This window comes from Spermophilus citellus (assembly GCF_964194105.1).
Source record: "Spermophilus citellus genome assembly, chromosome: 6".
Lineage (NCBI taxonomy): Eukaryota > Metazoa > Chordata > Mammalia > Rodentia > Sciuridae > Spermophilus > Spermophilus citellus.
In genome coordinates, this window is record NC_138187.1 from 79041865 (window position 1) to 79056123 (window position 14259).

General features: G+C 38.4%; 1 protein-coding gene and 1 pseudogene across 2 annotated transcripts in view; one reads left to right on the forward strand and one right to left on the reverse strand.

Annotated features, from left to right (window-relative positions):
* Window positions 1-1612: 1612 nt before the first annotated feature.
* Window positions 1613-14259, forward strand: part of SPAG6 (sperm associated antigen 6) — a gene marked incomplete at its 3' end in the record, with an annotated part of 58550 nt that continues 45903 nt past the window's right edge. The window contains exons 1-2 of the mRNA XM_081300288.1: window positions 1613-1767; window positions 1856-1951. Coding sequence (XP_081156414.1) covers window positions 1743-1767; window positions 1856-1951 — 121 coding nt within the window. The 5' untranslated portion in view covers window positions 1613-1742. The remainder of the gene's footprint in view (window positions 1768-1855; window positions 1952-14259) is intronic.
* On the reverse strand, window positions 10204-11084 carry LOC308652273 (ADP-ribosylation factor 2-like; annotated as a pseudogene). Its single transcript has 3 exons — window positions 10853-11084; window positions 10686-10693; window positions 10204-10560 (listed from the first exon to the last, which is right to left on the reverse strand). The product of its transcript is annotated as an ADP-ribosylation factor 2-like (transcript).

The window sequence follows — 14259 nt, forward strand, 5'->3', positions numbered from 1 at the left end:
GTTTAGTGTTTTTCATTATTGAGCTTTAAAAAATACTTTTAAAGTAGAAAATATGAAGTTGTTACTAAAAATGGCAGGTGTAGTAGTTTAGGAGCCTCTTTGTTTAGAGACAGAAACTAAATATGGAACCTTTTAGTTTTCAGGGGATTTTTATTTTCATAATGCAACAAGGAACTGAAAATAAAATTGTGAAGGTTTAGCCATTTTAATTATTTACTTGGTGTTCCCCCTGCATCTCTAAAAAAGAACACACAACAACTTTTACTTGGAGTTTATTTTAAAGGTCTTGTTCTTTTAAGAAAATGTAGAGATCATTGTGAAATTTATAGCTTAGAGCTGGGTGAAGAGATTGTATCACTTGCTTCTGAACTGCAGAAAAAGACATACAACTACTCTGGGGATATCAGGAACCCCACTAGACACCCCTTTCCCTTTCTCTGATTGTTGGTCCATTCCACAACTAATTTGGGAGCTCCACAAAATGTCAGGACTTCACCAGGGACTCAGATCAGTGTGAGATCTCAAAGATTATCATAGAGGACTCACTGCTAATGTGAAAACCAGCTAAATTTGCATGCTCCCTTCTATTGAAGAAGAGGTATCAAGTATATCCTGTCTTGGCACTACCCAGCAGCTGTCTATCTGCACATTTGACACCTGGTGAAATTGTAGTTTCTGATGGAGCAATACTTAAAGTTGACACCTGTCATTGAAACATTTGGTATATAGTTTTCAAAGACAATCTAGAAACCAGTGGTAGACTAAGTACATGCACTTAAATTTTGTTAAAAAAAGAAACTGGATACAAAGTTTAAGTTGTGTAAACTAGGGAAGTCTGGCTTTCCAGGTAGAGATTCTCTCTCCCTTTCTTTTATAAATGTCACTCAGCAATAAAATGAAGCATACATTTAAATGACAAAATATTTAAAATTACATGAAAATGAAGAAACAGCAAAAATTGTTTAATGAGGAGTAAGCGACCAAAGACAGAACTTTTATCATGTTATTCCCACCTCTTCTTTTCCACTGAATCTCTAGGGGAGCTTATCAAATGCTTTCAATATAGTGTAATTAAGCGTGTGGGCATCCTTGTGACTCTCCAGGAATCTTGAAATAAGAAATGCCAGATATGTCAAAGCTGGGTTAAAAAGGAAAACACTGAGTTTAGGGTTGCATTAACAACAATGTATTTATCAGATTATACACTGTCACATGAGATGTCTCTTGACCGTCGAAGCTCAGACAACTCCACCGCTGTTCACTTGTTTCGCCGCACTTAAACCAAACTCCCCCGGTGCGTGGGGGCTCTCTCCAGTGCCGCACTCAAGACGCCCCGCCGGTCTGGGGCGGGTTTGTCCTCCCGCGGTCCCCAGTACCACCCGCACCCCTGGCAAGTAGTGACACTCGACGGTGCAGGACCCGCGCCGCGGTCTGGCGAGGCTGACTCACCGGGGGAACCCCTGCAGGCGGGGTTCCCCCGGGGTTGGCCGTCCAGGAGCGGCAGCCCAGCGCGGGCCTCCCCGACACCGCGGCCGTGACGTCACGCCCGGGACTGGCCGTTGACGCGAGACGGCCGCGTTCCGGTTCCGGTCGGTTACCCGGGAGACGCGGGTACACAGAAACGGATCCCGTCGGAGGCCGAGTCCTCGCCGGGGTCGCCCACTGCGCGGACTCGCGGGCTGGGCGCTGGCGAGCCGCGTCGTCGCGGAGCCGGTCCCGGGCAGACAGCGGCCGCGGGCGCCATGAGTCAGAGGCAGGTGCTGCAAGGTAGGGCCGGGGCCGGCGGGCCGCCCCGACGGGCTGGCGGCGCGAGCACTAGCGACGCGGGCCGCTCCAACGAGTCTCTCTCCCCCAGTGTTCGAGCAGTACCAGAAAGCCCGGACCCAGTTCGTGCAGATGGTGGCGGAGCTGGCGACCAGACCTCAAAACATCGAGACTCTGCAAAACGCGGGTGAGCTTGGCCCTTGCCCTTCGCCGGTCACCCCTCGCTCTGGACCCTCGGCCCGGCAGTACCCGACGCCCCCGACCTCTCCCAGAGCAGATCTGCGGTCGCTCATCCCCGCGCGCCCTTGGCTCTGCCTCACCCTTCACAGCCCAGTGCCCTGGCCTTGCCTGGTCCGGGTCTAGGTCCCTCCTTTCCCCCAGCTTCGGGGCATCTCGCTCCCTTATCAGCTGAGGTTTTAGGGGAGGGGTGGGATGGGGACGGGAGGACCACGTTCCTAATTTCCTCCAACACACTGCAAAGACTGTGGAAGAATTCATTCTCCTTAGCAGGTCTTTGCAGGGTGAGTTGAGAGAGCGAAGATGCTAAAATGGTGTGAGGGGGGCTGATTTCCTGATTTCCATTTTCAATGCAATCAGGCCAGTTGTTAGATTGCATGGAGACCTTACGAAATGCCTGGAACTTATTTTACGTGGATGAGAATCTACCCTAATCAGATAGATCCGTTTTATCTGGGTGCCATTGCATGTCACCCTGTCTTGACCACCTTTGATTTACTCACAGTAAAGAAATTCCAAACTGGTCTACGCAGTATTTTTGTCTTGCATTAGTGAAAGAAAAATGATATGCTTGAATCTTTTCTTAGAGAAGATCAGACTTGAGAATCCTTAAGGTGCTCTCATTCCACCCCCCCGCAGTCAGAAGTTAAGGATGTGGGTGGGGGTAGGAGTGGGGGAGGATTTGCTTCTTATCTATCAACATACATGGATAGAGGAGATAAAGGTGGCTCTCCTCTGTCTTTACATTGTTTTGGATTAAAGATGATTTCACCACCATTTGAACTTTAAGGTAACAATTTATCATTTCTATGTCATCAGAAATCCTGAATTTATAGGATGTGACTCTTTAAACTAATTTAAATTAATACATTATTGAAAATAAATTGAGAACATATTGACAAAGCAAGAAAATAATGTTTACTCTTTTTTTTTTTGAGGGGAATTACTATTACATCTATGTGGTAATTTCTTTTGTCACTGGGATTTTGATATTTATTCCTTGGGTCTTTTGGGGAAGGTGTATTTAGAATAGAGAAAGTGTATTTTTAACATTTAAAAAACATTTTAGTTTGAGATAATTATAGATTCACATTCAGTTGTATGGAATTATACATACAGATTAGATTCCCTGGTACCCTTCTTTTAATTTCCAATGTAAACATTTTACAAAACTGTAGTAATATATATCACAACCAGGATGTTGACACTCATAAAAATTCATTGAAGTTATTCAAGTTTCCCCAGTTGTATTTAAGTGTTTGTGTATGTTTCATTCTATACAATTTTATTCCATGTGTGTGAACCACCACCATAGTCAAGATATAGAATACTTTTCATTATTACAAGGATTCCTGTGTTGTCCATTTATAACCACACTCACTTCCTGACATCCCTAACTCTGGGAAACCATTAATCTCCATTTCTAAAAATTTTGACATGTCAAAACTGATAATCTTTTGTTCAGTAGTTGTTTCATGTAGATTAATTTTCTTTATTCTCTCTCTCTCTCTCTCTCTCTCTCTCTCTCTGTGTGTGTGTGTGTGTGTGTGTGTGTGTGTGTGTATGCACCAACATGCCCTCAGACTCCTCAAAGTACCCAGAACAATACTTCAAACATAGTATTTCATATGTACAAGCAAGTCTGTTAGGACATTGTACATTTTTAAAATGCAGCTGGTTACTTTTGAAGTTTTTTTTTTTCTCTCAGTCCTACTCAGTGTCCTTTGTAAATGGACACTATAAAGTTTTAATTTCTGGACAATATGTATACAGGCATATCAAAACTTTTATTTTTTTTTAAATGGGAAAATAATTGATGCTATTTTAGAAATTTAATACTGAACTATATAACACTCAAGTTATATAGTACCATCTTTTAGTATAGTAGTGCAAGTTACCTCTTTCTGTAAGAGTACAGTAATAGAGTATGTTATGGGATTTATCTATCCATCCATCATCCTTTCTTTTTTTGAGACCAGGTTTTGCTATGTTGCCTAGTGTGGCCTCAAACCCCTGGGCTCAAGTGACCTTCATGCCTCAGCCTATGAGTAGATGGAACCACCACCACACCTAGCTTATATTATGGAATTTAATACACACTGGCAGGCCAAGTGATCACCAAAGTATAAGTGGGTTGAAACTGACATTCTACACTATGGTCTGGCTTGTGAAGAAATAGAATAAAAAAGGAATACAACAGTGTTTTGCAATTGTCTTCCTTTGACTGCTATCTTGATGGCATACTAAGATTTTTTCTTTTCCTGAGGAACTTATTTTTAAACTGATGTTTTCTAGATTCAATTTCAGCATTCCTTTAGTAATTTTAAATAGAGACCGATCATGAATATACTCACATATTTATTCTTTTAATTAAAAAATAATCTGCAGGTTTATAATGTAAGCTTTTCTTTCTTGTCAATGGACTTAACCATTCAAATAGTTTATTCTTTTAAAAATTACTATGGATTTAAAAATGCTTTTGAATGAGCCATGATATGTGTGTATCAATTATATATTATAATCAAGCTTTTCTTTTTTCAGGCAAGTGTCTTAATTTTGGTAATGTACCAATGCATTTTACTCCTGACTTTTGACATATTTGTTCCCTCCTTCTCCCCCTAATATACTGTTTAAGTAAACATGTATCACAGATCCAGTATAACATGGAAAATTCTTTCCATGTAGACATCATGATTAAACAATAATTATCTTAAGAATTTGAATCATTGTATGTAAAAGAACTATTAAAGCTGAATATTATCAAAGGGGTTCATTGCATTTTTAATTTCCAGTGTTTTTCATTGTGTTTTTCATGTGCTAACGAGAGAATTTGCCTTATTTAATACTTATTTACCAAAGCAAACAAAATGTTGCAGGATCTATTCTTTAGAGAGTTTGGAAAATAATAAGTTGATTTCTAAGTCAAAATTGTTACTCCAGAGAACTGTGTACAAATGTCTATAACCTTGAATTTTTCTCCCTCATTGAAGTTCATTCCTTCTAAATTAAAGAACACATATAAAAAAAGATTAAAACATTTAATATTTGTTATAATATCTCTTTATGTACCCTCAAACCCTGTATGTTTGAACCATTACATCTTGTAGCTATTTAAAAATTAATTTTGATACTTCCTTTCTCTGAATAATCAGCAATACATGACTACAATAGTAGAGACAATACATTGTTACTTTAACCAATTGTAAAATTTCAGCAATTGGAGGTAGTTGGTTAGTTTTAAAATATAAGAAACATGTTTTGTGGCATATTGGAATACCAGGCCCCTCTGAGGTCTGTTTAGGAGGTCTTCTAAAGTAAGCTGTATAAGTTCCAAAAAATTATTTTTAAACTGCTTAGCTACATAAACTTTTTCTGAACCAACTATTTATATAAATGGGGGTAAAGTTCTATAATAATTTACATATAACCTATAGAAAGCAGTAAAACATGGCAAATCAGTACTTATACACATTTTTAGAAGACTAGGAATACAGAAGTATGTATAAAATTTTTAAATATGCTGCTGTATGAGGTTGTTGTGCTGACTGAGGCAATTAGTAGGTTCAGGGTTTAAGAACATAACAAATACACATTGTTGATATAAGTGATTTTTAAATTGCAGGTATCTGGAACAGGGCAAAATCTTCAGATTATTTAATACTTTGATATGCTGTAAGAAGGAAAAGCTCCTAGTTAGCATTTATAATGTATTTAAAATATATCTTGCTATGTACTTGTACCATGATTCTTTTATAAAACATGCTGTACTTTAGTATATTAGTATATAGTATAGTATTTAGTATATTAGTATATAGTCTATTTAGGATATTGCATCTGAAAAAAATCAGTAACTTTAAAAAACTTAACCAATCTTTTGATGTGTTTTGTCAATATAAAAGGAGTCTTAAAATTGTGAATATAAAAGATAATTAATTCAAAGCACTAACTTTTCTGAAAGATTGGGATAGAGAAATTTGTTACTTATTTTTAAGTGGAAAATATTCCAGGGAGCTGTAAAAAATTATGAATTTGTAGCTAGATGTGGTGGTACATACCTGTAATCCCAGCAGCTTGTGAGGCTGAGGCAGGAGCCCAAGTTCAAAACTAGCCTGAGCACCTTAGGGAGGCCCTAAGTAACTTAGAGAGATCCTGTCTCAAAATGAAAAACTAGGGCTTGGGATATGGGTCAGCAGTTAAATGCCTCTGGTTCAGTTTTTTAAAAAACTTTTTTTTTTTTTAAGAGAGAGAGAGAGAGAGAGAGAGAGAGAGAGAGAGAGAATTCTAATATTTATTTTTTAGTTTTTGGTGGACACAACATCTTTGTTTGTATGTGGTACTGAGGATGGAACCTGGGCCGCACGCATGCAGGGCAAGCACGCTACCACTTGAGCCACATCCCCAGCCCTCAGTTCTTGATTAACAAAAACCCCTAACAAACAATATGTCTTTAATATCAAAGATTTTTCAGAGTTTTTTGCAGTGTTCCAAACTACTGCTCCTGGATGGATATTTATCTGTTTTATTATTTAAGCATTGGACATAGTAGAAGATAATAGAACACGGGCTAGGATCTCAGTGTATTCTTAACAAAAATTAATCAAAAAATAATCCAAGCTATAAGTGAGTCATAAATAGAAGATGAGGCTTAGAAATTGCAAGTTTTGTGGGTTAAATTTAAATGTTGTGGTGCTGGGGCTATGGTTCAGTGGTAGAGTGCTTGCCTAAAATATGTGAAGCACTGGGTTTGATCCTTAGCATCACATAAAAATAAACAAAGGCATTCTGTCCATCTACAACTACAATTTTTTTTAAAATTTAAATGTTGTGAGTTTATTTTTGTCAAAATTGTCTGAATAATTACCTAAGTGTTCCATAATTCCACTACATTTGACTGTTCTTTCAGTGCCTTTGCGCTTCTGCCTGGAACTTTTCCTTATACTTCTTTCTCTTAACTAAATTCTAACCATACTTTATGGCTCTATTTAGATGTTGATTACCCAGGGAAGCCTTCCCTGAACTCTCAAGTGTGTTAAGTCTCTGTATGTATGCTTCCCTTGCATCTAGTATTTCTCCTTCATAGTACTTAGCACAATTAAAATTAGTTTCTATATGGCCATCCCACCCCCACCCCCCTCCATGGTACTGGAAATTTAGGCAAGCATTTGATTACTGAGTCACATCCCTAGCCCAAAATTACTTAGTTTATGTTTTCTCCAATAACTATACATTTAATGCATAACATAATTCTTTTTCTTTTTGGCAGAACTAGGGATTAAACCCAGAACCTTCATGCATGATAGGCAAGTGTTCTACCACTGAGCTAAAGCCCAGGTCTTTTTAAAATTTTATTTTGAGACAGAGATTTACTGAGTTGCCTAGGCTGGCCTGGAACTTGTGATCTTTCTGCTTCAGCCTCTTGAGGAGCTGGGATTACAGGTAGGGACTACCACATCCAGATCACTCCTAGTATCAAAAATTTTTTATTTTTTTGGCACCAGGAATTGACCCTGGGGGTACTTAATCACTGAGCCACATCTCTGGCCCTTTCTGAGACAGGGTTTCACTAAGTTGCTTGGGATCTCACTAAATTGCTGAGGCTGACTTTGAATTTAGATCTTCCTGGCCTCAGCCTGCTGAATCTGGGATTACAGCCACAAGCATCCTCCCCCCCAACATCTAGCATAATTCTAAGCAGAGAATAGGTGTTCAAAATATTTAAATAGGATAAAATAAAGATTAATTATTTTTGCTTTCATATGTCTTAAAACTTAGATTCTTATAATAGCTCAGGTGAATAAAGTAGTATGGATATTTAAACCCAAAGAAAATTTGTCAGGGGCCTTCATCATAAAGTAAGTTAGTTAGAATCATTTTTTTTTTCCTCCTTCCAAAGAAAACTCTTCATTCTGTAACCAATCCACAAGTATTCAGTGAGGCCTAGCACTGTACTGGGTGTACTAGACTAAGCATAAGTACAGAAGTGTATTTATGTACTTATCTATATAAATTGCAATTCCTGCCAATTTCAGAAGTACAATATAAATGTTTTTCAGGAATTACTCTGTGGTTAAAAATCAAATCTGGACTTAGTACCAGTATTACAATATAATACTTTATCCACATTTACTATAGCATGAATAAAAATAACTTCATTGTTATCAATAAAAAAGGTTTACTTTTTTTATTTTTTTATTTTTTGGTGTGTGTGTGTGTGTGGTGCTAGGGATTGAATCCAGGGCCTTGTGTATGGGAGGCAGGCACTCTACCAACTTAGCTGAGTCCCTAGCCACCAAGGTTTACTTTTGCTAAAATTCATCTTATATCCCCTTCTCTATAATTTGAATCATATATGTGTGTGTGTGTGTGTGTGTGTGTGTGTGTATGTATATATATGTATATACATATATATTATTTTTTAGTTGTAGTTATACACAATAATTTTATTTTTATTTATTTACATGTGGTGCTGAGGATTGAATCCAACACTTCGCAGGTGTTAAACAAGCGAGCTCTCTACTGCTGAGCCACAACCCCAGCCCCTCAAGATCTTTTTTAAAAAAGGAATTTTAAAACTTTAGTAGAAGTATTTAGATACAAATGTGACCAATTGTTGTCTGGACAAATGAGCTTTAGACTGAATGAACTTAGCTAGTTTCATTTTTATGAATATTCGGAGACAATATAAAGCATACAACCACTTCCAAACAATTCCTAAAATGTTATTATCATCTAGAAAAGGGGTCAGGGCCAGGGAGTATAATCTAGACAAGTGATGTTTTTCACAGAAGATTTAGTACCAAATGGGGGACAATACCAAGGGTGGTCAGGAGGGAACTTCTTCCCCAAGATTAACCTTTTGATGCTCACAAATTCTCACAGCTCACAAGTGCGAGGTCCTGGGGACAGAAACTAGCCAATAGCCTAAGGTGAACTAAGACAGTGTGCATGGTAATCACTCCAAACAGGAGTGACCCTCCTGCTTTGTGTAGAACATTCTGCACAGAGCAGGGAAGTGGGTTCAGCAACCTTGGGGCCTAAAACCTGAGGCAGTAACACCAGAACATGAAAGCAACATCCCCTCACTTCTTCAACCTGACCCTCAGCCTCCCTCCACTGTGGAAAGAGCCTTGGCTACTAAAAGGGTGTCTAGATAATGGAAATGGGCAGATAATGGAAAGAATTAGCCTAAGGGAAGGATGGATAATTTTCTAGTGTTACAGCATCTTGATACTCCTAACAAAGAAATCACTGATTTCTTTAAAGCATGTTAAATCAGGAAGTCTGGGCTAAAGTAGAAGGTAAGGTAAACATCCCAATCTGATCCTCTTTGCACTCTAGTAAGCAAGTGCCTTTTCTTCTTGAGGATCGTTTGCTTTTTTTTTTTTTTTTTTTTTTTTTATTGGTTGTTCAAAACCTTACAAAGCTCTTGACACATCATATTTCATGCATTAGCGACAAGTGAGTTATGAACTCCCATTATTACCCCAAATACAGATTGCAAAATCACATCGGTTACACATCCACATTTTTACATAATGCGATATTAGTAACTGTTGTATTCTGCTACCTTTCCTATCCTCTACTATCCCCCCTCCCCTCCCCTCCCATCTTCTCTTTCTATCCCATCTACTGTAATTCATTTCTCTCCTTGTTTATTTTCCAATTCCCCTCACAACCTCTTATATGTAATTTTGTATAACAGTAAGGGTCTCTCTCCATTTCCATGCAATTACCCTTTTCTCTCCCTTCCCCTCCCACCTCATGTCTCTGCTTAATGTTAATCTTTTCTTCTTGCTCTTCCTCCCTTCTCTACTCTTAGGATCATTTGCTTTAAAGCACTCAGAAGTGAGCTGCTAACTTTGGCAGTAATGGTAAAGAATGACAATTCATTTGTTCCTTCTTACAAAATGAGGGCTCCAGGTATGCAGAGATGCCAGACCCAGGACATTAACTAGACCTGTCTATATTCTTCTCCAACTTCCTCATCTTTCCATCCTGAAGACCACTTTGGCTGTTGCGCCAGGGAGCTCTAAGGATTCCTGCATCAATTACAAAAATGATCATCAAAATGTTGAAATGGAAGGTAGCATTAAAAACATAACACAGGTTTCCTTAAAATGTAATACTGGTTTTCTTATAGTGTGTATAGACATAATAGGAGAAAACTGCCCCCACTCCCAGTCACACAGCCACCAAGGCTCCTCACATGTGCACATGTACCCAGAGGAGGCCAGCTGGCTTTGCCAAAAAGCACAGGGGATAGACTGCTTCGGGTGATTCTTGGTTTTTGAGCTGGTTGGAGAGCCAGTCAAGACCTTCATAAAGCCCATCTTCATTAGCAGCACAAGTAGCCTGAACATTCCAGTTTGTTTGTTGTGGGGAGTGTACACTGAGCTTGTCTGGGATCTCTGCTGCATTCATGGCATTGGGAAGATCATGTTCATTTGCAAACACCAATAAAACTGCATCTCTGAGTTCATCTTCTGTTAATACTCTGGTTAGTTCTTTCCAGGCCTCATTGACCATCTCTGTTATTATTGTCAACCACAAAAATCAGACCTTGAGGGTTGGGGGGACATGGGACAAACGGAGGAACTTTGATTTGGCAAAGGGGAGGGGAGGGAAGAGAGGGGCCATGGGGGCAGAAATGATGGTGAATGAGATGGACATCTTACCCTAGATACACGTATGACTGCACATATGGTGAGATGTTACATCGTGTACAACCAGAGAAATGAAAAGTTGTGCTGCAATTATGTACAATGAATTAAAATGAATTCTGCATTTAAAATTTAAAAATTAATTAATTAAAAAAATCAGACCTTGGATGCTCTAGAAATAATGTCATCACCAAGTTCTGATTTTGTCCTGGCTACCAATATTCCAGACTGCTAGCTGTGATTTTTTTTTATTCTATTGTCTTCACATTGAAGCCCATTGTAGGGTTGGTAGTCACAATCTCTTCCAGCTTCACTTTATACAAGATGGTGGTTTTACCAGCCACATCCAAACCCACCATAAGAATTCATATCTCTTTGTTTCCCAAATAGATTTTTAAACAGCAATTTTAAAATGTTTCCCATTGTAATTTAATTGTATAACCTGCCACTGCTTAGAATTCATTTCTTTTTTTTTTTAAGAGAGAGAGAATTTTTAATATTTATTTTTTAGTTTTCGGCGGACACAATATCTTTGTTTGTATGTGGTGCTGATGATCGAACCCGGGCTGCACGCATGCCAGGCGAGCACGCTACCACTTGAGCCACATCCCCAGCCCTAGAATTCATTTCTTTATTGCTACTGATCTTGTGCTCTTTCTACTTTGTTTTCTAAGTATTGGAAAATCATTTTTATGTGGCTCTAGAAATTTCTAATAAACTTTAATATTAACTGTTAAAACAAATTCTCTCTTTGGGTAACTGGATAACCAGTGGCTATCCAATAATTGTGAAAGTTGGTGGGCTTTGAGGTCTCCTTATGGACCATCACAGGAATTTGAGTGGAGGGCAGATGTGGAAAACATTAATTGCCAAATCTCTGGAGGTGTGAGGGAGTGGAAGTAATATTTAGGGTTTAAGCCAGCCTCATAGCCCTAGAGAACTTCAGGCTTCTGCAGCTCCTAAGAAAAGTCTTATCAAACCAGAAGCTCTTGAAAAGAAGATCTTTAATCCCTGGGGAGTTGAGAATCAAGATAGTACTTCAAAGGGTTGTGGGACTGGAAGGCCCTCCTGGATCAAGGAGAATTCAGAAAAAACTTATTCTGAGCCCTGGGTGTTTGTTTTGTTCATTCAGCTGCTCTGTGGTTTACTGACTTTCTCTCTCTTCCTTTTCTTTCCCGCTCCCTCTCCTTCTCCCTCTCTTTCTTTCTTGTTTAATACTTGGGATCAAATCCAGGACCTTGATCATATCCAGCAAGCATTCTACCACTGAGCTACACCCCCACCACTTTTTCAATTTTACTTTGAGACAGTAAATTGCCCAATCTGGCCTTGAACTTACTTAGCCTCCCAAGTAGCTGGAATTATAGGTGTGTATCACTGCACTCAGCTAAAAATAGATTTGTAAATTAATTGCCTCCCAAATATTTCCTTTTTGAATATTATGTATTGAAGCTTCTTGGAATAGGTAATCCTTTTGGTACAGCCTATTTACCTCTATGCTGCCTCATTCCTAGACAGACATTCCTATTTTCTGTGTTCCTTAAAGCTTTAGGAATTTGTGGTAATAGTGTCATTCATGTATCTGACATCTTATACTCAAAAAGAAAATCACCATGGACACATATTTTAACTACAATATATATGATTTTCTTTCTTCCTTTTGTTCTTGTGTGTGTGTGTGTGTGTGTGTGTGTGTGTGTGTGTCTGTGTTTTGGGGATTGAACCCAGGGCTTTGTGTATGCCAGGTAAGCACTCTACCAACTGAGCTATAGCCCCAGCCTAGCTAACTACAATATATCTGAAAGAGAAAATGACACATTAATCTTCACAGTTGGTTCATTCATCATTTAGCGAATATTTATTGTGTGTCCATATACCAGAGGGATGCTTAGATGCTGATCATACCAACCCAAAAGGAACAATCTCTGTCCTTAAGTAGCTTAGTTGCTGGTAGATGGATGGACAGATGAAAAGTTGTGCTGCAATTGTGTACAATGAATTAAAATGCATTCTGCTGTCATATATACCTAATTAAAATTTAAAAAAATTAATTAATTAAAAAAATCAGACCTTGGGTGTTCTGGAAATAATATCAACACAAAGTTTTGATTTTGTCCTGGCTATATGATTTTGTCCACATTTATATGAAGGGCACCTAACTCAGGATTTACGATGAGGGGTGCTCTTTAAGGGACACATCTAGGAGTAGATGTTATCTTTGATGAATTCCCTAGGAGCTAGACAGATGAAACAGTATCCAGGTAGAGAGAACAGTAAACAAAAACAAGAGTAGGAAAGGGTAAGGTTTAGATGTGGCTGGAGCTTGGGGTAATAGGGCAAAGGGGAGCATAGTGAGTTGTGGTTGGAGAGGAAAACAGGCCTAATCATCAAGGACCTCCTCTTATGAAGTTTGGATTTCTCTTGAAATATATGGAAAGCCCTTGAAGGGTTTAAGTTAGAGAATAATTAAAACACATATTGTGTTTAGAAAAATGATTTTAGGGCTGGGGATGTAGCTCAGAGGTAGTGCTTATCTAGCACTCTGGGTTCCATCCCAATATTCCCCACCCCCACCAAAAAAAAAAAAAAAAAAGGGAAGATGATTTTAGCAACTGTGGAGAATAGTTTGGAGGGTAGTTAAGACAGGATCAGGAAGACTGGATATCCATTTTTTTTTTTTTTTTTGCTATAGCAGTCATGTTGGAAAAAAGATGTTAAAGTGGGTAAATTCAGCAGGATTTGGCAACTTAGGAGAAGGGAACAGGGACAGGTATGGAGAGAGATGAGTTCAAGATGACTCCCAGGCTTCTGGTTGCTTGGACATATCTATACTTTTCCTTAATAGACAAAGGGGATACAAAAAGCAAGGGAAATAATGATTCATTCTTTAACATTGTTAAAGTTGCAACGTGTCTGAGATTCCCACACGCCAGTGACTGGTTAGCTTTGGATTCAAAGGGCCTTTAAAGCTCAGAGAGAGAGAGAGTGTCTAGCTGGAAAGAAAGATTTGGGTTTGTGGAACTTACGTGTTCATTTGAAAACTATACAAAAAGTCCATTAAATATTTTCTTATGTAATTATAAACATGTAAGTTCCAGTCATTGTATCGAGAGAATAATGTGAATTTAATTAAAGCTTTTTTTTTTTTTTTTTTTTTTTTTGCGGTGCTAGGAATTGAACCTAGGGTCCCACACATGCTAGACAGGCATCCTACCACTGAACCACACCCCTAGTCCTGGAGATATGTTCTCTACATTCTCACTAATTTAAAATCTCAGCAATAGATGGTGACAGTTATGTGTGAGAAAGTTTACCATAAAAATGAATGGAGTTGTTATTTAAAACAGTAATCATGGAAAGAAACTACAACTTTAATATGCATTCTAAATCTGGCACATAAACCAGTTTTCATTGATAAATGACTATGATTGACAGTGAAAGAAGAAACAGGAGAGCACAGACTCTGAAAGTATGGGTAGTTTCTACCCCATAGTATTGACCTGAAACGAGGATTAAGTGGGTTAATATTTGTAAATTTCTTAGTGGAATGCCTGCACATGAGGCATATGACATAAGTGTTAGATAAGTAAATTCAAAC